The sequence below is a fragment of the Martes martes genome (assembly GCF_963455335.1).
Source record: "Martes martes genome assembly, chromosome: 15".
Classification (NCBI taxonomy): domain Eukaryota; kingdom Metazoa; phylum Chordata; class Mammalia; order Carnivora; family Mustelidae; genus Martes; species Martes martes.
The window spans coordinates 24,268,529-24,295,727 of record NC_137903.1 but is presented as its reverse complement, the minus strand read 5'-3'; the positions used below and the strand labels follow the sequence as shown (position 1 = coordinate 24,295,727).

The 27,199-nt window shown below is 54.2% G+C and overlaps 1 protein-coding gene across 1 annotated transcript in view; it reads left to right on the top strand.

Moving 5' to 3' along the window:
• Positions 1–248: 248 nt before the first annotated feature.
• The window catches only part of RASSF5 (Ras association domain family member 5), a gene marked incomplete at its 5' end in the record, with an annotated part of 65,583 nt that continues 38,632 nt past the window's right edge, over positions 249–27,199 (top strand). Inside the window, 2 exons of the mRNA XM_080823786.1 lie at positions 249–702; positions 24,733–24,854. Of these exons, the coding sequence (XP_080679912.1) occupies positions 249–702; positions 24,733–24,854 (576 nt within the window). The remainder of the gene's footprint in view (positions 703–24,732; positions 24,855–27,199) is intronic.

The window sequence follows — 27,199 nt, the reverse complement described above, 5'->3', positions numbered from 1 at the left end:
CGGGTCTGCTTCCCGCAGACACCCCGAAACCCGCGCTTGCCCCGGCTCCCCGCCGCTGGGCGGATCGGTAGTTCCCCCGGGCGCCTTCCTGCCGCGCGCCGGTCTCCCCGCCCCCGCCCCGCCTCGCCCCGCCTCGCCCCGCCCTGCAGGCTGCGGTCCCTTTAAAGGCGCGCTCGTGCGGGGCCGCCCTTCTCTCGAGGCTGACTCGGGAGCCGCGCCACCGTTGCGAGCAGCCGCGTTCGGCCGGCATGGCCATGGCGTCCCCGGCCATCGGGCAGCGTCCCTACCGGCTGCTCCTGGACCCGGAACCGCCGCGCTATCTGCAGAGCCTGAGCGGCCCCGAGCCGCCGCCGCCCCCCGGCCGCTCCTCGCGCCGCTGCGCCCCCGCGCCCCTCTCCACGTCGCCCGGGGCGCACGAGGGGCGCGGCGCCCGGAGGGCGGCCCGGGGCGACCCGGAGCCCCAACCGCGGGCCTCGCGACCCGCTCGCCCTCTCCGGCCTGGTCTGCAGCAGAGACTGCGGCGGCGGCCTGGGGCGCCCCGGCCCCGCGACGTGCGGAGCATCTTCGAGCAGCCGCAGGATCCCCGCGTCCCGGTGGAGCGAGGCGAGGGTCACAGCTTCGCCGACCTGGCGCTGCGGAGCGGCCGGGGCTGGTGCGACCTGTGCGGACGAGAGGTGCTGCGGCAGGCGCTGCGCTGCGCTAGTGAGTGTGAGGGGCAGGGCAGGGGAGGGGCGCGCGGGAAGCCCGCAGTCCGAGGCGGGGAGCTGCCACGGGGCTGGCGCGGGGGACGGGCATTGCCCTTCTCCACTTCAGCCAAGGGAGACAGGCCCGGGAGACTCTGCTCTTAGCCCCCTGGCGGGTATGCTTTAGTGACTGCCTACCGCCCAGGTATGGTGGTGCTGTGTTTAACAAATACCCCTTTCCCTGACAGGTGCATACCTCGCCCCGCCACACACACACACACACACACACACACACACTCTCAGGCTGGGGATGATGACCACCGCGGCAAGGTCATTCCGTTGTCTCACACGCACCCTCTTGCTTTTGTTGCAGCTTCTTGACAGTGGGTCATGAGACTGGTATTGATATGGCCATTTGACCCCTGCTTATTAGGGTTAATAGGAATATGGCTTGTTTGTCGCCGGTGGTACAGGCCCTTGGCACATGCCCCCTTGTGGTCGCCTCTCCTTTAGGGCACACTGATGGGACAAGAAAGAGACCTGGTTAGGCTTTGAATGGAAATGGGCTGTAAGGTTGACGTGAGCTTGAGGTCACTCTGGACCTGTGCCCCGCCCCCCTTTGCCTTTCACCTCTGGCCCTCAAACCTTTGGACTCTGCTCTAAATATTTGGCAATGCCCTGTCTCCCTCCTCCTCCTCTTCCCCCTCCATCTCTTCCTCCTCCTCCTAGGTTACTGCACCAGTCCTCAGGCTTTAAAATTCCCCAACTTCCTGTCCAGTACTTTCCTCCCCGGAGCTCTCAGGCCCCTCCAGCCTCCTTTGGAGTCAGACTCTTCTCAAAGCTAGACTGTGGACCCCTAGACACCCAGGGTGTAGACTTACTGAGCAAATTTGCAGTCTTCTTGGGGGTTGGGGTTATTTTTAGGTGTGTGTATTTCTTTAAGGGGTGCCTTCTCCCCACCCCCATATTTGTGGTTGCCATGTTTGGTGGAGGATATCCATATCCATGTGTTTATGTGTTTATAGAGATAGTTTAAATATCTGAAGTACAAAGCACAGAGGAGGGCAGAGCCCCTAACAAGCGTCTCTGGAAATGGTGTGTGGGTTGTATCTGTCAGCAAAGGCCCTTCCCCCTTGCCCAAAGGCCGGGGGCTCCCATCTGACTGCAGCAGCCACTTCCCCATCCGGAAAACCCTACCTTGCCTGCCCCCCTAGTTCACAGCAGAGGCTGGGCAGGGTGCCTCCTGGCTTCAGGGAAGGAAAGTTCACATTCTAAGCCAGTGTCAAGTGGAAGGGAAAGATTGGAGGGGAAAGGCGGTGGTGCTCCTTCCACCACCAGAACTCACCGTTTAGGTGCTAAGACAAAAGGAGAGAGCAAACTTTAGAGAGGCGTGTGTCGTGGGTGGAGGGCTGCTGTCACTCAATAAAGCCTCCTGACCTTACAGTAGAATCACATGAAACTTGCCCGTGGATGTCTTGGCAACGGTCGCTCTCTCAAGGGTCGAGCCTCTTTTACCGTAACCACCGATTCTCTAAACACAGACAGAGGCATTATTCTCACTGTCATGGATTTAGTTGTGCTGGAACCCTGGCAAATCCAGTTCACTGGAATTCTAGTCTGCAGTAAGGCATTTGGGGACTCCATCAAGCAGGGATATCTGAATACCAGAGAGGAAGCAGAGCCGGTGTTTGTCATTATTAATATTTAACTACTTGTGGACCTGTGGCTGGATGGGAACAGTTGAGACACGTTCTGAGGTGCAGATGAGCCGCGGGCAGGCGGAGACACAGCTGGCCAGAATCACCGAGCATCTTTCTTTAAGTTGAAGATCTAATTCCGTGGTGGGCTTGGTGTGTTTTATCTTTGTTTTGAAAAGCAAGGTTCGGAAATATGACTTTAAAAAGGCAGCAGCAGGCAGTGATTAAGAGAACAGACTGAAACCAGAAGACCTGAGTTCGAATCCTTACTCTGCCACTTAATCTCTGTGTCATTCTGGGCCTCTCTGTGCTCTGCTTCCTTGTTACCAAAAAATGGGGATAAAAACGTTACCTACTTCACTGTGTTAATGTGAGAATTAAGTGAATTAATGTATGTAAAGTGTTTAACAGAGTGCCTGGCAAAAGGCATTATGAACATTTAATGCAATATGGATGTTAGCGTTATCCCCTCCCATCCAACACCTGTCACAATTTGTCTGGGCTCGTGACACCTCTGAGGTCACTTTTCCAAGTAGCGAGTACAGTTCTCGAACACTGCGTGGCTGAACTAAGAGGGGAAGTGAGTGCCATGAGCATCCTAGGATGTGTGGGTTTTAATTGTCCTCCAGAAACACTTTTGCTTCCTGTGGCTGAGGAGTGTCCCTGCTGAATGCCAGTGGCTTCGAGAGCACTGGGACATTGGCGCCTTGTCTTTGTATCACTTGCCCCCAGCAAAGTGCCAGGCACAGAGCAGCGTCAGTAAGTAGCATTTGGTGAAGGTGGTGGCTTGTTTTTCCTCCTAAATCTCTCTGCTCTTAGAAACAAGCAGAAAGGCAGTGGTACAGGAAGGACCTCTGTCTGGGCGGGAGGCTAACAATGGGTGGGAGCTACGTTGGCAAGAAAATTTTAGAAAGCTGTCTTCCCACGACCTGCCTGCCTCTGTAGTGAAAGCCCTTCCAGCCTAGCCTAACCCCTTCGTCCAGGTCTGTAACTGACTCTGGGTAAGGCTGGATTTGCCTGTCAGGAGGTTCAGAGTTAATGTTAATTTCCAGGATTAAAAAATCGTGTTTAGCAGATCGGGGAAGAACTCCGGTGGGGACTGGAGGAGAGAGAGAGATACTGAGAGACAGAGAGAGAGAGATTCTGTGGGGGTATGTGTGTTTTGGGGTGGGGGCAATAGCAGTGGTGAGGGCCCACTTCCAGCACTCCGGGGATGTAGGGCCGGCAGCAAACACCCTGCAGAGTTACCCGCTGTCCTTAGGCTTTGCGATCAGGAAACACCCGTTAGAGGTTTTGGACCCTTTCTTCTATAGAAGGCACAGAGTTGACCTTTTACCGCTCATCTCGTTTTGTGGATACGCAAGGCATCCTGGACCAGAGAAAGTCTGGAAAATGGGGAACCGCAGTCCAACTCCATAGACAAGGAGAGATGCTTGGACACACCTTACATGGTGCTAGTGAGTGCCCACGGGCTTCTCCAGAGCTGTCGTCCCTCATTCAGGACTCTGAGGTCTTACGGGATTGGAATTATAGGGTTGAAAAGGGAGCCCTGGGGCTCCTTATCCTACCCCCCACTTGATAGGTGTGTAATTATGATGTGAAGAGGAGGCGCTCTCCATGAACCTCAGGGACAGGGGACTTCCTGGGGTGAGACTGATGTCCCACAGGGCCCCCCTGGTCAGCCCTCCCAGCTCTACCTTGTCACTTCATTGATGGCTGGGCTCAGCCCACCTCTCTGTGAAGACTGGAACCGCCCATGCGACAGCCACGGGATCCTGGGGAGTCCCCTCTCGCTGTGACTTCTTTGTGGAAGAGGTTACTGGACATTGACACTGAGTTACTCTACAGCAGCAGACCTGAGAACTCTTGGGCACTTGGAAAGTATTTTATTTGCCCAGTACACCCAGCAGCTTTGAAGTGTGTGGCTTGAAGTCTTTTCACGGACTCAGGCCGCGGTTTGGCTGAGGAGGTCAGGGAAAAGGACGCTGAGCTTTTAAAGTGAGGGGAACCCCATCTCCAGTTCCCCCTGCCCTGGGCTCTAATTGGGGTTTCTTCTAGGAAGAGTCCTAGTGGAATGAGTGTGTGTGTGTGTGTGTGTGTGTGTGTATTTGGGGACAGAGAACAGATCTGGAATGCTTTGAGGGAGGCCTCCTGAGGTCCCCAAGCTGTATATTGTTTCCTCTCCTCCCTGCTTCCTGTCTTCTGGAGAGATGAAAGTGAAAGCATTAAATGTGGGCTTAATTGTCCCCCCACTTCATCAGAGCATGAAATTTTCTGATTATGGAGGGAAGGGGGCTTGAATCCCAGGTACAGTCAAAAATGATTAATGCCACTTGTCTGCCAGCCTAATTAGACTTGGTAATGAACATGTGTGTTCGCCTGCTGATCCTGCGGAGTTGTTAGGTGGAAGTGAATTGACATCTCCCCTCAGCGGAGGCTTTGGTCTGGGATCCTCTCTCTCCCCTCCCAAGTTTATCAGTCACTCAGGCGGGGCCCAGCCGTGCAGGTCCGCCCAGAGTGACAGGGAAAGGACCGCCCCCTGCCTGTCTCCCGGGGCTGGCTCCTGGGGGGGCAGGAAAGAGTGTGAGGACAGGGGCGGGAGGCGCAGGCTGTGCCCAGCCCGCCTCCGAGCACAGGAAGGATTCTTCACAGGCCAGTAGTGCCTTTCCCCTGAAGAGCCCAAAGGATTTCCATGCTTGCTTCTGTATTCATCCTTGGAATGGCTTCCTGAGGTCAGAACGCAGGGATGCTGCTGCCCAGGGCTTACGTGGGCAAGGAGGCAGTGCCTCTCCGCCTGGCTGGGGGCAGGACGAGGTTAGAGCCTCTCAGGTGGGGCAAACCTGGCTGGCCTCGAAGGCCGTGGGGCCAGCTCAGGCTGTCGGGTCCTTTCCCTCCTTCAGGCCATGCCCAGCATTTCTGGGTCAGAAATCATGCCCCTGGGGGCTCTTTCGCGGAGACCTCGCTGGCTCCCACCCCGTTCCTCAGTTTCCCCATGGAAGGAGAGGCTAGCCACTCTTGCTCTGCCCGGGTTACTATTAAGGCTGATGAGGAAGCTGTAAATACTCCTCTGGCCTTATCAGAGGCCCTTCCTGTTCGCATTCCTCAGATGACAAGGTGAATATTCTTGGGCAGGTGAATATTTGTGGGTGCGCAGAGCATGCGAGTGGAATGTACCCCCCAGCCCCAGCCCCAGCCCCAGCCCAGCTTCCGTCGGCAGCCAGCTTCCCTCTCACTCAGAGATCTGCTATGCTCGGGGCTGGATGCTGTCTGCCCCCCAGGCCACCCACTGGCTCGGCTGGGTCCCGGCTCTCTGCTGCCTGGGTCGGGGAGGGCGGGCGGCGCTGAGGCTGGGAAGGCCAGTCCTGACGGGGGAGATGGCTGGGCATTTAGTCATCTGTGGGTTTTTTTTCCAAGAGACTTTGGCAAGCTTCTCGCCACATGCTCAGGGCACAATCTTAGGGTTGGGAGGGGAGCTGAGCCAGCTTTTCGACTTTGGGGAGAGAGCAAGGAGGCCGAGGTGGTGATGTCAGACAGGGCAGCGGGCTCTGTTTCCCAGGGGCTCTGGTTTAAGGGGAATCACATCCGCGTGGGGGACTCGCTGTGGGGGCCCCGCCCCGAGGTTAAGACTATCTCAACTCCGGCCTGGGGGGGTGATGTTTGGGTGCTCTCTGAAGCGCCCCACACACCATGCAGAGGAGACCTGGGCCGAGGCCAGTGCACCCCAGAGCACTCCGTGGTGTGGTCATTGGCTAGAGTGGCTGACGAGTTCATGTGGGGCCTGTTGCCGCTTGCCTGTGGTTCTTGGCATAGAGAAAGGTCTTGAGAGATGCACCCACAGAACAAGCAGGGATGTTGGCTTCTATTTTGCCCCTTTGGGACAGGAAGGAAGAAGAACAGCAGGGATCCCTCGGGGCAAGGGAGCCCGGTGTGTGGCCTCCCTGTGGAGACTCTCCTGTCCTGACTGAGGGGTCTGGTGCGTGCTAGTTTCTGTAGAACATCCCAGCTTTTCTTCAGGATTTTCCTACCCACCCGCACCGACCGCTTTGGCTTCATGGAGGGCATCAAGGAGAAAAGCTCGAGCTCACATGGTACCGAGGGGTTTGTAGGAAGGTGGTGCTGGAGAGTCTGGTATGTTCATTCCTGCCTGTCACTGGGAGGCAGGGAGCAGGGTCTGTCACTCAGCTGTGACCACAGCGGGGCTGGCTCATGTTTGCTCTGCCGGAGAGGGCCTGCACCCCACCTTCGGCTCCCCCTCCCTGTTTCTTGAACAAACATTTCCAGGGCAGGGCAGGTCTTACCCAGATGTCTGCTGTGCCTGCTAGAGAATGAAGCCTTGGCGTACATGGACCTTTAAGAAGTCGTACCTAAAGGTCAGGGAGAAGCAGACTCCCTGCTGAGCAGGGACCTAGAGGCAGGACTTGATCCCTGGACCCTGGGAGCATGACCTGAGTCGAAGGCAGAGACTTAACCAACTGAGCCACCCAGGTGCCCTGGGGTGGTTTTTTTTTTTTTTAAATCCTTTTGTATTTTGTCCCCCTTTTATTGACTTTTTAATCCTTTCATGTTTTGTTTCTACTGAATGCTGGGAAAGAATTATCCTCATGTTTGCTGTAGATACAAATTGGTGTCCCATGAGCCTGCTAGGATGGGAGTATTTACATGAAACAAGGTGAGTTGAGAATGATAAGAATTGTGGGAGTGGAGGTCACCTGGCCCCATCTGAAGCCCGCTCTTTCTTTCTTTCTTTCTTTCTTTTCTTTCTTTCTTTCTTTCTTTTTGTTTAGATTTTATTTATTTATTTCACAGAGAGAGAGAAGTGAGAGTGGGAACACAAGTAGGGGCAGTGGGAGAGGGAGAAGTAGGCTCCCCACTGAGCAGGGAGCCCGATGTGGGGTTTGATCCCAGGATCCTGGGATCATGACCTGAGCCGACAGCAGATGCTTAATATCTGAGCCACCCAGGGGCCCCTGAAGGCTTTTCTTCTGCATTGGCTTGCACGGTGGGCTGGGGCTGGTGGGATCACGGCCCTCTCACAAGGGAGAAAACACAGCATTTAGGGAGGTGAAGGACTGCTCTAAGATGACCCAGATGGGAAGTAGCAAAACCAGCACCAGAACCCAACACAGCATTTTGCCTTATAAGCTAATGTCATTCGAACACACAAGTTCATTGAGTCCTCCTCCTTCGTCTGCCCCCCTTCCACCAGCGAATGCTGAAATGTCCTTAAAAAGAGGTACAGAAAAAAAAAAAAGAGGGTGAGCCAATGGGTGGGTGAGCCGTGTGCCAGCTAGACAGTCAGCCAGTGCCTGGATAATTGAGGATTGGCTGCACTTAAGCTGTTTCCAGCGTGTGGTTTCTAAATAGATTTTCAGCATGCGTAAATCATGAGATCTTTGAACAAAAGGTGAAGTTTTTCTACGTCCCAAGTTAAAAGAAGAGTCTTTCTCTGGCCCTGCCTCACCCCTACTGGTGATCGGAGTATGTACAGTTGGCATGGAAATACAGGTAGGAGGTCTTTTCCTGTTCCATGCTTCCTCCTTGCCCTGACCGCGGGTCAGAGTTCATGACCAGGAACCACAGCAAAATCAGGTTGAGTCTCAGAAGGGACAGCTAGGCTGAAGAAGGGCTGGTTAGGGGCTTTAATATAAACCGAGGTTTGCCTCACGGACTTCTGGCCTTATCCCAGGTGGTGGTGTGGCCACATTGGGGACCAGCGAATCTGGGGAACCCCCTGCCCCAACTCTTACCCTCTCTCTGACCCTCTCTGTTTTTCCAGGTCAGCCTTACATTTGGGTATCATTGCTTACTTGCCTTGCTGACTTGGAGGAAGCTGTTTTTTCCATTCAGAACTGAATGGAAGCTGGAGGTTTTGTGGTTTCTGTTGAAACAATTGTGTCCTTTCTGCAAGGGAGGAAAGGATTTAAAAGAAAACAAAACCCCTCATAGATCCCTCACTCTCCAAGGGAACAACAGATCCTAGCTGTAACTTGATTTGTGAGAGAAAGGGATGAACAAACGGTATGTAAATGCATATTCGGGTGACAAATATTTTCAAGAGTGATCTGGAGTTCCCTTTATGGGAATGGGGCATTTCAAGGTAAGAATGTATTGTAGTCCTGGCCCTGGAGATAGGGAAGGCTGTGTCTCCCAGGTGTGTTGGGCCTTGGCTGGACTCCCTCCCCAGCAGGCAGGTCATCTGGTCGGTGCTGAGACGCTGGGTTTCGAGAGTTCATCGCATAAAGACCCCAGCCCCCAGATGATGCTCCTCCTAGACCCTCCCTACAGTTTTCTATCTACCCAGGTTTCCCAGGGTCAGGAAGGAAGATTCTAGAGCCTCCCAAAGCTCATCCTCCCGTGTCTGCCAGTTCTCTCCTGCTGGCTCCTCCAATGGCTTAACCTGTCAAAGAACAGCTCTGTGATGAGGAGAAAGGAGGAGTGAGATCAGTAAATCCTCGAGCCCGAAGGGGGGCCTTCAGGAGGGGCTTTTCCCCCATTCACTGCGACTCTTAGTACAAGTCCTCTAGCACGCGTGCCGCCCACCCCGAGAGTGGAAATGGGGATGCCGCCCCATCCGGGGCCCGCCCAGGCAGGAGTTCTAGAACCTGTGGGGATCTCCCGACCCTTGCTTGATGGCTCCAGGTGTCATTTTGTGACCAGCCTCTTCTCTGCAGAAGCTGCTGGGTAAACGAGAGGGCAGCCATGGGCAGCCCAGTCTCCGTGAGGAAGAACGAGGGAGAAAGAACCAATGTCCAGGCCGGAGGAAGGTGCCATTTTAGGGCATTTCTGTCTCAAATGAAGGACTTGCAAACAATGAGTTTTATTGTCAAGCTTACTAACAAGTTTTTATTGTTCCTGCGCCACGTAGTGAGGCCCTCAGCCGTGATGGGTGATCTAACAGGGGGACCCTCTACCCGCATTTCCTAGGAGGAAGGCAGATGACGGGGGCCCAGTTTGGAGGAACAGAGTGTAGCTTAGGTTTTTCTGCCACTTCTCTAGGTGGGCCAGAGGACATGGCCTTCGGCTCAGATGCCGCTCTGTGTTCTCTGTGACCTGGGGACAAACGACAGCACAGGGGAGTGGACCCCGGACGGCGGTTGCAGGAGGTCTAGCAGAGCTCACGCTTGAACCCACGGGTGTTGACTTCTGGATCTAACACCCGGGCACTGGAGCACAGATGTATACATGCACCTTTATTTCCATGCACACCTGAGTCCTCTGCAGGCCAGGACGACAGGCCCTCCCTCGTCTGAAACTGGCCTCGTCTGGCAGTTGGCAGATGAGTTCTGGAATCTCTGGGCAGCCCCGGGAGCAGGCACCCCTCCCCAGTGGCTTTCCTGGAAGGCTTTGCAGCCGGTTTGGTGCCGGTTGCCCATCTCAGCCTGGGTGACAGGGCTTCTGGGAACTTCCCTGCTAAGGACTTGGTGGCTTCTGGGAGTCAGTGTTGAGGGATGCCCTGTGAGCATCATTTTGAGGCAAGAGAACATTTCTGTCCTATTTATGAGAGACTCTGTTCTTCTCTTTTCTCTTTCTTCCCCCTTTTCACTGCTTACCTCTCTCTGCTCACCGGCTCCTTCCCAGCCCAGATGGCTGAAAGCCGACACTCTTCCCCGCCCCTGGGCTTAGCGTGGGAGGATGTGAATTAGCCCCCTCATTCCCCCAGGAGCCTATATAGCTGGTAAAGCATTATTAATCCGCCATCCCCAAAGAAATCCATTAATGAGCTCCTGGGTCGGGCTCACGGTGTGAGATAACCGGTCACTTCTGCTCTCTGTTGAAACTTTGGAGACATTGATTTTCAGGCTCACAGGCACCACTGAGCAGTGAAGCTTGGGGCAGGCTCTTTCCTGCAGCCTGTTTGGTGGGGGCATTTTTATCTTATCAAGCTAAAAGCCCCAGGAATAGAAAGTTTTCCATTGGGGGAGGTGGTGGGAAGGGACCTCAGCTGGGAAGGAGAAAGGCACTGTGCAGGCTGAGCCGGTACCCGGGCCCCACGTCCCAGGTGCCTGGGACTCCCTTTGGGAAGAGGAGCTGGGCTGGGCTGATTGGAGCAAAGCCCCAGTCACGGGAGCCCCCAGACTCTCCACTCATCACTCCATCCCTGCCAGCCCAGAGAGAAGCTGCGGATTCCCCGCAGCGGGATGACCGAGGGCTGGGATGACGAGGCGGCTCCTGCCTGCTTCCGAACAGTCCTGGCGAGGCTCCAGCGGCTCTTCCGCAGGCTCCCCAGGAGCCGTTCGGGACCAGAGAGGCTCCAAGCCCTGCAGCGGTTCTGCCATGAGGCCCGGCTGGCTCGCGGTAGGTCCAAGTGCCCTAGCTAGGGGCCTTCGGGGGGTTCTTGGGGTCCGAGACCTTGGCCAAGTGGCCTTCCCCAAGGGGAAGGGAGTGCAGGAGCCAAATGGCAGCCTGGGATTTGCTGCTGAGCTCAGCAGCCCTCCAGGAGCCAAAGCTCAGGTGCTGACACCCTGCCAGCTTTAGGTGGAAGGGCAGCTCTGAAAGCGCGTGCGCAGAGGCCCAGGCTGCCTGTGGGTCTGAACAGCTTTTCACTGGCTGAGAACGAGGGCTGAGCAATCATCTTAATCCAGGCCCCTGAGCTGGGGAAAGATGGACACTTGGATGACACCGTTTTCCACTCTGCTGTGCTGGAGCTCTGAGGGGTATGAGACCTTGTCACAGTGTGGAGTCAGCCTCCCAAGGACCCAGGCGCAGTGACATTTCCTAGGCAGGGGGTTTCTCACCTGGATGGTTGGGGGTGGGGCCTGCAGGGCCCCAACATCCAGGCTCTGCAGGGCTGGGGACTGCTGGCCAGGACACAGGGGACAGGAGCCCAGCCTCAGGCAGTGACTGGGCCACAGTTTCTTGCCCTGAGCCCTCACTAGCGGGAGAACAGTCCTTGCCTGGGAAAGGATAGTGGCATAGTACAGGGCCAGTGAAAGAGAAGGAGAGACAGTAGCATTCACATTTTCATGAAACCTTAGGTCCTCTTACTCACTTTTTTTCAAAGAAAGGAAGCTGAGGCCAACTGAAGCTGGTGGCAGCACCAGGACAGGGATAGTCCCGGGCACCTGCCTTCCAGCGCATGGTTCTTTCTACTCTGTCGTGCTATCTCAGTGTTTTCTCTTTCTATAGCGCCCTTCTGACAAAAAGCTGAAGCACTTATGTTTGTTTGTTTACTTTTAATATCATGTACTCCCTCCAGACCCCTGCGCAGGGGGGGTGGGAAGGGAGTTTGGTTATTTCACAGATGCAGCAGCTCAGAGAAGTAAGGCCCCTTGCTAGGGACCAGAGCAGCACACCCAGGCCTGGAACCCCTTGCCCTGGGTTCTAGTCCCCTTACTGACCGTTTGCCACTTCTCGCTGATGGTTGGATCTTTGGAGCACAACAGCTTCCTCGAGGCTTCCTGTCCCACTTGTCTCCATGCTGTTCTTGTACCCATTCAGGAATGGGTGGATGTCCAGTGGGTCACAACACTGACTTTTAGAAATAGAACGAAACCACACAGTCCTCTCTGGGCTGAGATTTCGGAAGCAGAGTTTAAAAGACAACATGGTCTTGACTCTGGAAAATATGATGTTTCCGATCTAGGTTTTACCTCTTAAGAAGTGGGAATTGTAATTCAACTAGACCTAATCCCCACTTGGAGACAAATACTCTTAGCCAGCCTGCATAATTTATCCTCCTCAATGGCCTAATACACACTGCAGCCCTCACTGAGACGACAGCTGGATGCTGAGTTTCTCAATTTAAATGCTCACTCGTGCCTTTGCATTCCTCCTCCCCCCTGCAAGAATGATTCAACAGATCATTCCCTTTCTCCTTTGCTATTCAGCCCAAGGAGTTATAGATTTAAGAAAATCAATCAGACCTGGAGTGGCAGCCTTAAGGTCAAGGCAAATGCTGCATTGCCTCTAAGACTCTCGGGCTCGTTTAGCTGGTGTTAGCATTTGGGCTTAATGGATCGGAGGAGGGGAGACAGCGCGCTCCAAGATGACGGCAGCGGTAGACAGTGGACTGCAGATTTCTAGAAGAGCTCATCTTACTTGCAGGAATCTATCAGCAACCTATAGCAGGGCATGTAGGAACACCGGCTTCGAGCCGAGCTGAGTTGAGCCCGGATCTTGGATTCTTGGCGGGAGGGCCTTCCTCGTACGGATGAACCTCTCTGAGCCTCGGTTACTCCTAGCGTAAACTGGGCAAAGAATCTCGACCGCAGGCTGCTGTCATTTAAGTTAAACGTGACATCGGATGTAAACCAGTTGACGTGGTGCTTGTCACATAGCAGGTCCCTTCTTGGCAGCTGTTCTTATTTACTGACTTCTAGTCACAAGCCCCCCACCCCCCACCCCGCCGCACCAGGTTGCCTGCTCTTCCATCACACCTACGCAAGGGTGGGCTAGCTGCTGGCATCTTAGTGAAAGAGACAGGGTTTGAAGATTGCCCCGGGCACAAGTGGGGGAGGCATGCGAAACTCACACACCTTCTCTGGAAAAATTCCTATCGTTGAGTTTGCCACACCGCTTAATGAACAAGGAAGGCTAGATGAGCCCACTGGGCATCATTCGAGCTGAGCAAGCATGTCGCCAAGGAGCAAGTCATGTATCATCTGAAGAGGCTGCTGGGGGTCACCGGGAAACAGCCTGGGTCTGTCCAGAAACTTCGGGTGGTCTTGGCTCTACAGGGACACGGCTGTAAAGAAGCCTTTGTGAGTCTCCTGTAGACGTCATCTATTTACTTTTCTTCTCGAGGCAGAAAGTCTCCTTTCACCCAGTTGGTTGGTGATCGGCACGTTGAGGGCAAGTGACATCAGCGCAGGTGTGGAAAAACCAGCTAGAGGCAGCAGCCTGGCTGTCCCCTAGAGGATGGCCTCTGGGTGCACCTGGGCTCCTGGGGCCTCCTGGCCCTGATGGGCATACCTGTGTGCATACACACCTGTGTGCGCCCTCAGATCCGCATGTCCGTCTCAACTTCCCCTGCTGCCCTGCAGGCTGCAGACACCTGGGCAGAGCTTCTTGCAAACTTGTTTAGCTGTTCTTCTCCTTGGGGTCTGTGGGACAGTGCCAAAAATATACCGTAGGCACGCGAGAGGCTAGACTGCCCTTTGCCCCTGCTCAGAGATGGTGTCTACTTTAAAAACACGAAGACAGGGGACCCTGGGTGGCTCTGTCAGTTAAGCGTCCAACACCTGGTTTCAGCTCAGGTCAAGATCTCAGGGTCGTGAGATCAAGCCCCATGTTGGGCTCTGTGCACTGAGCAGAGTCGGCCTGAGAGCCTCTCGCTCTTCTGCTGCCCCTCCCCCTGCTCATGCGTGCACACTGTCTCTCTAAAATAAATAAATCTTTGAAAATAATAACAACAATAAAACAGAAGCAAAGCAAAAAACAAACCAGAAAACCCTCCTTAAGCTCTTCGCTCTATATCTGTCCCTCATTACCAGGGATCATGTCCTTTCTTTATCAGCTACCCAGACTCCTGGTGTCTTCTCAGGGGCCCGGGGACGGGTGGAGAGGAACCTGAGCCCCTGGGGGTGGGGGACCTCACCTGCTTTGTCTCTCTTACACCCAGAGTATAGTGACACATGCCTGGGGTGGGGGGGCAGAGGCCCCTCTTGAGCAGGCCTGAAGCCGAGAGGGCATCTGGCAGCCCCACACTGGCTTCGGATACCGTGGGCTTGTTACTATTTGTACAACTCCCTTAAACCCAGCTGCCTACAGTGTTTTAAAGTATTTTTTTTCTTTTCTTAAGGTGCTCTGGCAATAGAATTTATTTTTTTCCATGGTGGTAATCAAAATAGGACATATCTATACTGGAAAAAAATGTGTGTGTGTGTGTGTATAGTGTCATATATATATACATAATTTTTTCTTTTGTCCACTTGTTCCTATTGTGGAAAGTCTTTGGATATAACATGCTATCCTTTAGAACAGTGGCTCACTTCGAAGGCCCTCAAAAACTACATATGGGATGAATGCATACCTGCACACACGGAAAACTGACTAATAACTAGGTGTCTGTGGAAAGACAGGGGCAGAACTGTATGAAAAGTTCTAATGTTGTCTCTGTGCCTCTCTGAGCACACGTGTCCTGATGGGGGCTGGGGGCACAAGCTCTAATTGCCCCTCTTGAAAAATGGTGCCGTATCTTTGCACATCTGTCTGTCTGGCCATATCCTAAATACAACTTGAACTTCTTTGGATGTGGAGTCAGCTGGTCCCGCCGACAAGCCCACAGACCCTTGCACACAAAGGATGAGATCTGTTTGGCTTTGCCACCCTGGGGCCCCACCTGAAATCATGTACTTTAACATTTCCCCCCAAATGTATTGCCTCTTTCTATTCTTGTCCAAGGGTGTGATGGTGGGGGCTTCTCAGAGATGCTCTGGGATACCATAATGAGGGCCTGCAGACTCGCCCGCTTCTCTTCCTTCACCCACATCCCCTCGCCACCGCCCCTGTCACCCAGAAACCGCCGTGGAAGCCACCGCACCGCAGCGCAGCTCCTGCAGCAGGGACGCTGCTCTCCCAGACGCTGGAAGCATGATTGGGAAACAGAGTGCATGTGGAAATAAGCCAAAAAATTTCTGTCAACCAAAAGATTAATTAGAATAAATGAAAAATAGTGTCGCTCTTATAAAAAAGACTGAATTGATAATCGATTTAAAAGTAGAACGAACTACAGATGACTGTGGGAATTACAGCTACAAGAGGGTGTCAAAGTTACAAATATCGGAAGTGTAAATAATATAGGAAAACCCGGGGGGTGGGGGCCTAAGAGCGGGAGGGAGCGTGCTGGAGTCGTCCCAGCAGGGGGCCAGTTAGTACCAGCTGTAGTTGAAACATGCACTGCTACAAATGGCTCAACCCTATAAAGCGTGTTTATATTTTTAAACATATGTATGTGTATGCACGGGACAGGGGGCATGCAGATGTGGTTCAGGATCAGCACCCCCAAAGACTGATGTGGCACGAAACAGACTATGTAGAAAGGTGTACTGTGGCCCCCTCCTGCCCCCGCCCCAGGGAGGACACCGTCTGCCGCCTCCCTCACTTCCTACATCGTCTGTCTGAACTTGTGAACTGTCCTGCCCTCTCTTGCCACACCTGCCCCTCCCCAAATACCCACCCCAGCTCACATCCCCAGCCCAGCCTGGCCACAGCGCCTTCCTTTTGTGGCTGCTTTTGGCCTCGGAATGTGTGGTTGTCTTGGAGGTAGATGATTAATGGGCCTGCCCGAGAGGCACACCCCCCCACACCCACCCACGCGGGGCAGGATTGGGCCTCTGCAGGCCAGCCTGGGCACCCAGGATCTACACCCAGAGTCAGCCAGCCAGGCTGGCAGGGGACGAGTCAGGGGAGAAGCCAGACTCAGGCATTAACAACTGACACACGATGCCTAGCAACCAAGGTCCCGGAAAGAATCTATAATCTGCTTTGGTCCCTGAGCAACAGGGCAGGACCCTTTGCCCTTCCCTTCAGCACAGACGTGTCGCTCAAATGCGCACGTCCAACCCCACCCAGGCCTGCCACATTCGAGACCTCTCCGGTTGCTTTGGGAGAGGATGAAGACCAGGATCTTGGGGTGGCCTCGCGTCCTCAGTTTAACTGAGGCGTGCCAGCATCACCCCACCTCTGGGGCACTCTCTCTGCTCAGCACACCTGACCCGGGGGAGCCTGCTTCCCGTAAAGCCCGCCCACCCCAGCCCTCTGTTTTACGTGGGAACTGAAAGTCTGGTCCGGGCTGGGGCGTGTTCAGGCGCATCTCCTCTTGGCGCTTCCCGCAGAGACCGAGGCCTCCCTGTGCCCAGCGGCCCACCTTCCCTGTCTGTGGGAGGGACCTGGCTACAGTCTCTGCCCTGGGATGTGGGCCTGGCTTCCAGGTCGCTTCCCTGCCACTACCGTGGCCCTTACTGTTGGCTTCCTGGCTTGCTTTCTGGTCCATTCCGTGGGCTGTGTGTGTGCTGGATAGGGGTTGTGCAGTGGGGGTGGGGAGCAGTGGTGTGTCTCCAGACTGTCCAGGCTAGGGCAAGGGGGTGCTGAGTACCCTCAGGGGTGGTCTGTCCTCCGAAACAAGAAATTACAGTACGTGGTCTCAACAGGGCTGGGGTTTGCGGGCTCTCCTGGAAGCACAGAGATGCAGATGTCCCGACCCGACTGGCTGACCCACGAGCGGGGAGTTGCCCTTCCCTTGCCCCACTCTCACTCCGAGATTAGCCAGGAGTATGACAAATGTATAGATGGTGTTGGTGTCGGCAGTTGCTGCAGACCTCCAAGCCTGACAAACCACAGCCTCTATCTTCCGACCCTCCAACACAACTCCCCCGCTCACATCCCTGGCTTCCTCCTCTGGACGCATCAACAGCAGCAGGTTGGAGGAGCTCCCTGGACAGTTGCATGGCTTTTCTCCCTGTAACACTCTGGGAGAGGGCCCCGAAGGAGAGAGGCCAGCACCACACCCTGGGGCGGGGCCACCCAGGCGCAGGAATCCCAACGTGTGGAAGATGATGACTACCCTTTATTGAGCACCTACTATGTGCCAGGCAGTGTTGGATGCTCTATCTATATTCTCTTTAATTTTGGCAACAAATCTGCTGGCCAGGAAGATAGGACTGCTTCCATTTTGCAGATGAAGACTTCGAGACTAAATAAATTCTCTATTTTTCTGAGGTTAGGTAAATTGCCCAGGCATCTCATGCTCCATTAGAAGCAGAGTTTGGGTTCAAACCCAGATGTGTGGGACTCTGGAGGCTGGATTCTGTGCATTCCCCAGCTCCCGAGGAGGGGCTCCATCCCATGTACCTCTTCTCAAAGACCTCCTCATGCCCAGCACGCAGTGCACCTCAGGGTACCCCATGGTCTAAGGATTTCTGATTTGCCGCTGCTGAGTGGGGGCACTTGGTGCCTCTGTGAGGCAGGTGGTGCTGGGAGCCATGTTTAGAGAGTCAGGCCAGAGCAAGCAGACAGGATGGGTGGGGTCTGGAGCTCCCAGGCTGAGGGGCTTGATTGGGCTGGGGCTGGAAATGTGAATGGACGCTTCCCAGGATGTGGTGGGGACCTCAGGGAGGGATGCTGTGGCCATGACCTGCTGGGGCAGAGGGAAAAAGCGCTCGCTGCTCAAATCCCATTGATTCACACTATTTTCTGGGCTTGGACCAGCCACCCTACCCCCCAGTCTTGATGACGCCCCCCGCCCCCGGCTTCAAGTAGTGCAGGGTAGGGGGGACAGGACCTACTGAAGAGGACGGCTCTGAGGAGCAGCTTCCCAGAAAACAGGGCTAGTGAGAAGGAGTCAGGTATGGTGGATTTTCTCGTCATCTCTGCTGCTGACTCGCTGGGAGGCTCTCACTCCTCCAAGTCTTGGTATCCTCATCCCTAAACTTGGAGTAGACCAAAGGATCTGGAAACCTATGTCCACACAAAACCCCACAGACTGACGACATTTACAGCAGCCTTGCTCATAGCTTCCTGGAAGCAACCAAGACACCCTACAGTAGGTGAAAATGGACAGAGAAGCTGTGGTCCCTCCACATGATGGAATGCTTCTGTTCAGCACTCGATGAGCTCTCAAGCCACGAAAAGCCACAGAGGAGCTTTAAATGCGGTTCCAAAGTAAAAGAAGCTGATCCCAAAAGGCCAACTAGATGACATTCTGGGGAAGGCAAAGCTACAGAGGCAGGAGATAGATCAGTGGTTTCCAGGGGTGAGGGGGTAGGAGGGATGAACAGGGGGAGCACAGAGGATTTTTAGGGCAATCAAGCTACTCTGCACGACAATATAATTGTGGATACATATTGTTACCCACTTGTCCAAACTCCTTGGATGTACGCCATCACCATCACTGAACCCCAAGGTAAACTGGGGCTCTGGAGAGTGACGTGCTAGCATAGGTTCATGAGTTGTAACAAATGTGCCCCTGGTGTGGGGGGTTGGGGGCTGATAATGGGATTTGGCGAGGAGGCAGCCGGAAGTATACAGAAGGGCTCTCTATACTTGTGGTCAGTTTTGCTTCAAACCTAAAACTGCTCTAAAAAATAAAATCTATTTTTAAAAATAGGGAAAGCAACATGTCCTACAGGCATAGTATTGACTTTGTGAAATCATGTATACAAAGCGTCTGGCATGTACACAGGGAGTGTAGAAAGGCTCTTGCTGTTACTGCAGTGTGGGTACGTGAGTTTTCTTCATTCCTTTTTTTGTAGCATTTTTTCCCATTAGCAAAGAATATATGTTCATCGTAAAAACTTAGCAACTATGCAGAGAGGTAAAGCACTTGAGATCCCACCCTCTGAGCAAGCATGTCCCCTTCCTTCCAGGTAGCTCTCCGAACAATGTGTCTAGCCACGTGTGTATTTTTATATAATTAGAACCATAGAACGTGACCTTGTTTTTTTTTTTTCAAGTGATATGTTTGTGGACATTTTCCCAAGTTGACCAGTATCACTCTGCATCATCTTATATAATGGCTAAGTAGTATTTATTTAAAAAAAATAGCGTAACTGTAGCTGGCCACCTATAGGTGGATGTGGGTATTTCTAGCAATTTTGTTGTCATAAACAACCATGAGACGAACAGTTTAGCGAAGAGATATTTAGATACAAATAGATACACACTCAGGATGAATTATTGTAGGAAATTAGTATCTTCGATGTAAGGACCTTCTCATTTATCCACATCCCCTAAATACTGGGCAGTACCTACTTGGTTAACAATTTTCTTTTCTGAAACCTGAGTAAGATTTTAGAAGTTCAAATATTGGAGGGGTGAGGTGAGGAGGGAAGGGAAGGGTGCCATCCAGGGGCAGACGGAGGTGCCTCTCTGAAGTAGGGAAGGGTCGCTCCTCACCAGGCTAGCTCTGTGTCCACCTGGCACCTCACTCATGCACAGAGCTGAGCCCTGGGGCCTCCCTTCTTGGAGAATAGGGGTTTAGCAGAGGTCTGAGGGTGCCTGGGGACCTTTTGCATCATGACTTAGTGGAGGTCTGGAGGAAGGTCAGTGGGTATGGACAGGATATGCACAGACAGGCTTCTGGAATCACGACGCCACCTTGGGTTTTGGCCAGTTAATAAGAAGAGTTAATATGTATTGAACTCTTTGTATCAGATCTTGTGTGACTTTTACCGGAGTATCTCATTCCATTCTTACGGCAATCCTGCGAGGCCAATACGACTATCCCTCCACTTCACAGGGAGGAAACTGAGGCACAGGGGACACTAGCCTGAGATCAGGTCAGCACTCAGACTCTGGCCTCTCTGCTTTGGCAAAAGGCAGAGCACCCCTCCTCACTCTGGTCACTTATCCGGTTCATACCAAAACCCTTCTGAATGTTTAATAGTGTCAGGTCCCCTCAAATACTGAGCAGGGCCCAGAGCAAGGCTCGAAACTTGGAGGGCAGTGTTGCTGAGGGTCCGTTAACCTGTGGGTCCTTTGCAAGAGGGCCTGAGGTCTGAGGGGAAATCTTGGGGTGACATAGAGAGGGCACTCCTGGCTGGGGCAGCAGGCAGGCTGGAGGCTGCAGGGTGATGGTGTGGGGGGGGGTGGCTGCAGTGGGGGGAGCAGGCCGGTGGCTGGACAGACAGGTGCAGGGGTGTTGGAGGCGATCTGGGCGGTCTCTGAGCGGCCACAGCTGGTCCAGCCCAGAGAGTTGTGTGGAGGGACTCCCAGTGCAAGAATGGGGGTCCCTTGAAGTGTCCTGAGAAGGTCTGAGAAGGGACCCCTGATATTAGGGATTGTCCCCACTGACTTGCTCTGGAGGACCAGGACAACCCTGACTTCCGCTTCTTATGTTATGTTAACTTATGTTAATACTGCATTTTCTAGTGCCCCTTTGTTTTTGTTTTGCTTTGGCCTGTACAACCAAATAACTCTACAACTAAAGCCACCTGTGTGTTGCTTTGAAATGACTAGTCGGAGGGAGGTTGGTGAGACCGACCTCAGGTCACCCGCCAGGAGCTGAGCTGAGGCATCTGCCTGGCAGGGCAGGGCTGGGGCACGGGGGTGGAACCCTCACCGAGGGCCCTGTGCAGTGCTCTGCATCAAGACCCCCCACCCCGAACCCTCATGGTAGCCCCGTGAGCTGGCTCGTTCCCCTTTCAGAGTTGAGATTAATGCTCAGAGAAGTTCAATAACTTACCCAAGGTCATGGGGCTGGTAGAGTGACGGAAGGCCAGGTCCACCTCTAAGTGCATCCTCTTGCCATCACACCACAGTACGGGCCGGGTCCCTGAACGCAGAAAGGGGGAGACAGGAAGGTTCGTTCTGAAGTTGACCTTCACCAAGAAGGCCTGGGGTGCCCACAGAACGGGCACAAGGCTCCTAGGTTCAGAGGTTGTCATGCTTCCCCCTTGGGCCTCAGAAGTGGCTTTGGCCATACGGGGCAAGAAGCTGGTCTTCACTGAGCCCGGAGTGACTGTGAGGGTGGCCTGAGGGCTCGCTGCAGACCCAGAGGTCATCCTGGGTGCAAGCCTCGCCCTCCTCCCATGCCTTGGCCTCAGAGGGAGTCAAGCAGAGAGCTCCACCTTGTCGCAGGGTCTGGCGTGCTACTCTGGGGTGGAAGGGCCCGATGTTTCCTTATCAGACTCGCAGCCTTCCAGACCCAAACAAATGTCTGTTTTAAGCCACTAGTTCATGGTCCTTTGTCACAGGACAACTGGGGAACTAATGTCATCTGGGTGCTGAGGGCGGGGCCTAGCCGCTCCCTGTCCCTCCTGGCTCAGGGGTCCCTCCTCGGAGAAGGAGCCCTCTTGTGATTTGTCTCTGTCATTTCTCCTTAGGGTTGGCCCCTCTGTTTCCATAGGCTCCTCTTCCAGGAGCTGGAGGCACATTCATTTTCTCCGAAGCAGCCCCTGGGAAGGGGGCCAGGGGTTAGAGCTGCAAAGGAAGGGCGGAGCCCGGAAGGAAGGGATAATAATTCTATTTTATAGATGACAACACAAGGGTCAAGAAATGCCAGTTCTCCCTAAGATACCCTGATTAGAACCTAGGAATGTTGCTCCCTGATCTCTGCTGCCTCTGGACGGGGAGATCCTCGTCCTATCTGTTCTGTGATGTCGGAGCTTCCTGCCCCCTGTCGGCCCAGTGACGTGGGAATACGTGTCTCCCGGAATGTGGTCCTCTCTTCCAGCTCCCCAGACCCTGCCTCACCCAGAAAACTTCGCAGACTGCTGTGGCCGGGAGGGGTTGCTGTGGGCCGAGCAGGGAGGCTTCCTGGAGCTGTTGGGCAGTCAGGCCCTTCCCTGCGCTGTCTTACTTGTTAGTTATCTTTACGCATGGGTGTCCTGTCTGCCCAGGCCGCCTGACTTCCCCAGGGGTCCTGTCTCATTCCTCCTCGCCCTCAGGTGTGAGGAGGTCTGTGTGCAAGACATTGGACTTGTTGCCCAAGATGGCAGCGCTGGCTGTTCAGGGACGACTGAGCCGTTCCCAGGGGCCTCTGTGGCTCTGTGCCCCCCAGGGGTCCTCTGCCTTTCCGTGTCCAGACTGAACACCAGCCGAAGGCTGGGGAAGGCAGTGGATACCAAGGAGTTGGCTTGGCAGCCCTCATGGTGAGCTGTCTTGGGGGAAAGATGGCCTGCGGGGGTCACCCACCTAGTCCCAGGGGAATGCAGGCCTGCCTCTGGAACCTCCCGATCTCTCCGCCAGGAGCACGTCAGGCCTGCAGGCTTGTGGGCTGGTGGGGCTTGCTTCTGTGTTTGGAGCAGGGCATGGGGCTCTGACTTCATCTCTGCTGTCCGAAAAGCCCTGGGCTTAGCATTTCCAGGGGCCTGGAAGTATCAAGACGTGCTCCAGTGGTTTTGCTACAGTCTGTGATTACACGGTCTGATGAAACGACGTCGTTGGTGCTCAAATGTGCTTTTTATAAAATCCCCGATACTCTTCCCGGAGTCTTCTGTTCCCTGGCTCTGTCCAGCGTGGTGTCGGGACTGTAAAAAGGAAAAAAAAAACTTCCTGAGGTTTTGGTGCTGTTTTCAGGGGGCATGTGTGTGTTTGTGTGTGTCAGAGAGACCAGAGAGACAGACAGATGGACAGACAGAAGGTGAGAGAACTGGATGCACAGAGGGACATACAGAGCCTGTGTCAGCGGTACCAGGAGTTTAAAGAAGAGACTAGAAGACCTTCTCCTGTCTCGAGCCGCTTCCCCATTTGTGAGCTGGCGACAGCTCTTGCCTGCTGTAGAGTTAGGAGAGCTTCTAGTCCTTCTCTTCCTCGTTTCCCCCTCTTGGCATCCCCGTGGCATTCTTCTCCGCTCAGCGCGCTGCCAGAGGTCGTACAGGTGCGTCCCAGGAGCGGAGTCCCAGAACAATGCTCCTCTGTGTGGGCTCTGGCCTCGGGGCTGCCTTAGCAGAGCCCCGGCATTTCCGGGCACTGCGGGCAAGGGAGGCCTGGCCCGCACACCCCCTGTGCCGTTCACCCCACTAGGCGTGAGGTTGTCCTTGTGCGGGGCAGAGATCTCCTACGGGGGCGGGGGACCAGAAATGCCTGTGGGCACTTGGAGGCATGGGGTGCCCACCTCAGACAACGGCTTCACCATTCCGTCCCTAGGTGAGGGGAAGGCTTCTATGGAGGAGAGTCAGGAAGGCCTAGACAGGGGTGGGGTCTGAAGGAGGAGATGTTGGTGGCCTTTGGCATGAGGCCGGTAAGTCAGAGAGCTTCTAAATGCCATCCTGGAAAGGTGACCGGAGGCTTCAGACCATTGAGTGAGATGGTTACGGGGTTCTGGAATCTGTGTGTCTCTGCATTTGTGTGCCCTCCGGCAGACATTCATGGCAAAACCTGTGGGAGGAATGTGGCTCAGGTGCTCACCTTTGGCGGTGGGGGGCGGGGGGTAAAGGAAGAGGGCAGCTGCGGAGAGCGGGGGCCTCCCTTCAAAACTCCCCAGAAGAGTGGGAGAAGAGGAGACCCACCCCTGGCCCAAGATGGAGGGAGCTACATCGGCTGTCAAAGGAAGACTCCAAATGGGCTGGTTTCTGGAACTTGTTATAAGGAAGGAAAAGAGTGTCAGGAGCCTGAATTCTTTTTTTTTTTTTTTTTTTAAGATGTTATTTATTTGAGAAAGAGAGAGAGCATAAGCAGGGGGAGGGGCAGGCAGAGGGAGAAGCAGGCTTTCCCTCTGAGCAGGGAGCCCAATGCGGGACTCCATCCCAGCACCCTGGGATCACGACCTGAGCTGAAGGCAGACACTCAACCAACGGAGCCGCCCAGGCATCCCAGAACTTGAGCGCTTACACCCAAAAGTGGTTCCCAGGTTATCCAGACGAGGGCGGGCTGTCGTGCCTCCTGCCACAAACCCGGCTCACACTGGCCCATCCCCACACACCGGGCTGCACCGTCAGGAAGCCAGTTCCAAGAGCGACTCCACACCCAACCCGGAGGGTCTTCTGGCTGAGCCGTGGCACCTCTAGGACACGTGAGCCCAGCAGGCCCAGCAGCTCTGTGTGGGGACCCCACGGAAACCGGAACAAGTCCGAACGTTTCACCTGCTGGTGGGCATGCGTGGGTGTCTTTAGCGGCCACCCGTCGCTTCACAGCCGCCCTCCGCGGTACGGGCCGCCTGGCCAAGCCTCACCGGTCCTGTCAGAGGCTCCGTCACAGAGCTGGGTGTCACTGGGCAAACTCACTCACCCCCGTGAGCCCTGGTCTCCCCACCTCCAGAGTAGTTCCCAAGGCTCTTTTCAACCCTGGAAATTAAGGCCCGCTTCCATGGAAATGAACATTGTCTATGAGACGATCCCTCTCCCGTATGGCACCTGATGTGGGATGTTCACCATAGACCCTTTCAGCTGGGTTAGAGAAGCCACCTCTACTTTTCGAGCTGGGTCAGGGTTGGAGACAGGCAACGGCCCTTCCTGTGGATGAAAATGCCTCTGTCCCTGGAGGCACTTTCAATTTGTTAAGACCTGTCCTCCCCTGGAACCAGAAACTTCCTTGTGCACCAGGTAGGGAAGCTATTACCTGTATTTTACAGATTGGCAGAATGAGGCCCAGAAAAGTGAAGTCTTTCTCTGGGGATCCATGACTCCCCGGTGATTAATATAAATTAGTAGAAAGAGCACCAGCCTGAAGTCAGACAATCTGACCTTGAGACAGTCCCTAAGGTCCCTAGACCCCAATTTCCTGTCTGTGAAGTGGCAATAATCATGACTGCAAGGTCACACAAAATAATGGAGGTGGAAACAGTTTGTGAATGTGTAAAATGCGCGTTAACTCTCAGCATCCCTGCTGGCCCCGGGCTCTTCTCCCAGCTGTCACTTCTCTCCTGCACGTTCTTCCTTCTTAGAGCTAAACACAGTCTCCCGGGGTGTTTCTCTGGGTGGAAGCGAACAGGATCCTACCTGACTCCTAACCTCCCGGTGGTTCTTTCCTTCCAGACTGTAAATTCACCTGCCACCCGGAGTGCCGTCACCTGATCCAGCTGGACTGCAGTCGGCAGGAAGGCTCATCCCGGGACAGACCCTCTCCAGAAAGCACCCTCACTCCGATCTTCAGCCAGGTAGGGAGCAGAGCTCAAGGACCGGGTGGGGAATGGCTTCTGCTGGTAGCCTAGGCTTCACGTTCTTTGCCCAGGAGCTCTGGTCAGCATGCATTCCGTGCAAGCTGGATGCTGGGGTCCCTTCTGGCCAGACACACCCCTTTTCAAGGGAACAGCAAGACGGAACAGGAGCAGTGACCCCGAGAAGTGTGTAGATATTCAGAAATCCTCATTAGGTCTCTCCAAGCACGGGGCCTGCTTTGACCTAGGATTCTAAGCCAGAGGTGTGGGTGTAGTGGAGATAGGAAGGAGAGAAGGCTCCTAAAGGTCCTTTGAAGCCTCGTAGCCCTGGGGCCGTGGGGACTTTGGGGCTGAGGCTCTTCAAGCATATCATACCGTGGGCCAATCAGGCAGCCAATCTAGATTCAACCTCAGAAGGGCCAGGCAGATATTCTTTCCTTGTGTTAAAGAACCAGGGAATTGATGCATCCAAACTTTGATGTCTAGGATTTGGAATGGAGACAAGAGAATGTTTTTTGATTCTTGCACTGAACAAGGATTTATTGAGTGTCCCCTGTGTGCCGAGCGCTGGGATTAGTGGGGATCGTAAATGATACATCATTGCAGTTCTTATCCACAGAGAGCTTACATTCTGGCAGGGGAGGCAGAATACAACCAAGTAGTGTATACCATGATGCATATTGCAATGGAAAGTATGAATCAAGTGTTCTGAGTACAGGAGGCAATTGGTTCTGTTGGGAGAAATCAGGGAAGACTTCCCAGAGGAGGTGACATTTGATCTGATCCCTAATGTATGAGTCCATGGTTGCTAGTCAAGGATGTAAGGAGGGTCCCCAGATATCATTCATTCATTCATTTAGCAAATATGTTTTGAAGGTTGACTGTATGCAAGGCCCAGAGATGCCAAGGACTTAGTGATGAAGGGAGTAGACATGGCCCTTGGCCTCTCTGGGCTGGCGGCAGCGTCAGGGAATGAGATACACAAGGAAGCACCATGTTTCTGAGGAAAATGTTCAGAGTGTTGTGAGAGACAATATAGGTGCTGAATGACTGGTTATTTCCTGAAGAGAATACCAGTGGCTCTGGGAAATCCCAAGTCGACCCCAAATCCCGAGACTAGCTGACCACGGTAATCACCACCTCCCACCCCTTTTCTCCCACTAAGAAAGCATTGCTAGAAAGCAAATATGATGTATGTTTTTATAAGAGTGAGATTGAATCGATTCTAAGATAAATATTTTAAAAACTCTATGCCTCTTCCACACACTTTGGAATAGTAATTGTTTATGATGTAGCCTGAATGTAGCCAGGCTTCTCGGGAGGGCCTTGCCCCGGGAGGGGTGAGGAGGAAAAGGAGACGAATTGGACGAATCGGACCTCCCGGACCCTGGTGAATGCTGCGGAATTTTGCTGAAGGTTTGCCTTATGAGGCGGAGGAGGGAGGTTACACAGCACACCGTGCAGCCGCGCTTCCTGAAAATGTCAGTTTCTGGAGACATTTTTCGTGGTCACACCTGGGGTGATGCTACTGGAATCTGATGGAGGAGGCCAGGGAAGCTGAACGCCCTCCATGACACAGGACAGGCCCCCACAACAAAGCATCACCTGGCCCTGAATGTCCACAGTGTGGAAGTTGAGAAACCCTGCCCTGGAGCAGGTTAGCCTGGCAGGTGAGGGGGGCAGAAGGCCCCAGAGCAGGCCCTGCGGTTTGCTCTATACCTCGTCTCCCGCTTGGGATGCCAGCAGCACACGAGGCCTTCCAAGTCTGAGTCTTTGGAAGCCGAGTGGCCCCTTCTCCTCTGTTGGGAAGAGGACGCCAGCTCAGAACCCTCTGGAAGCCGAATCGAGGCCGTGTCTAGAGTAGATCCCCCACTGAACTATAGAAGGAGCCATACAGAACCACGCGGGGGGATCCAAGTGTCCCCCGCGGGTGCCGAGCGGCCCCCAGCCGCCAACGGCCTGGAGTGGGGTTTGCTCCCGGCTGGGTCAGGCTGTTCTGTTTGCCTTGGCCAGGCCTGGCCCCTGCTTCAGCACAGCGAGGGCAGGACCGAGCCTTCTATCAATAAAACCCGGGCCGTGCTCCAGGCTCACTCGCCTTCTCTAAAAAGCTTGTTTGTGCTGATTTCCGCCTTGAGTTGATTTCCAGGATGGAGCTTTCTTTCACCTTGACACGGTCACCTGGGCTGAGCTAGCTTCATGCGCCAGCGCCGTCTTCCCGGGGGGCATTTGCTGTGGCCCCGTCTGAACTCAGCTAGTTTGGGGGCCGTGTGGCTGCTGGGGGCTCTCGGCTTGGTGTCCTTTCTCCTCTCCACTCTTTAAGGAAAAGAAAAATCACTGATTTTCCT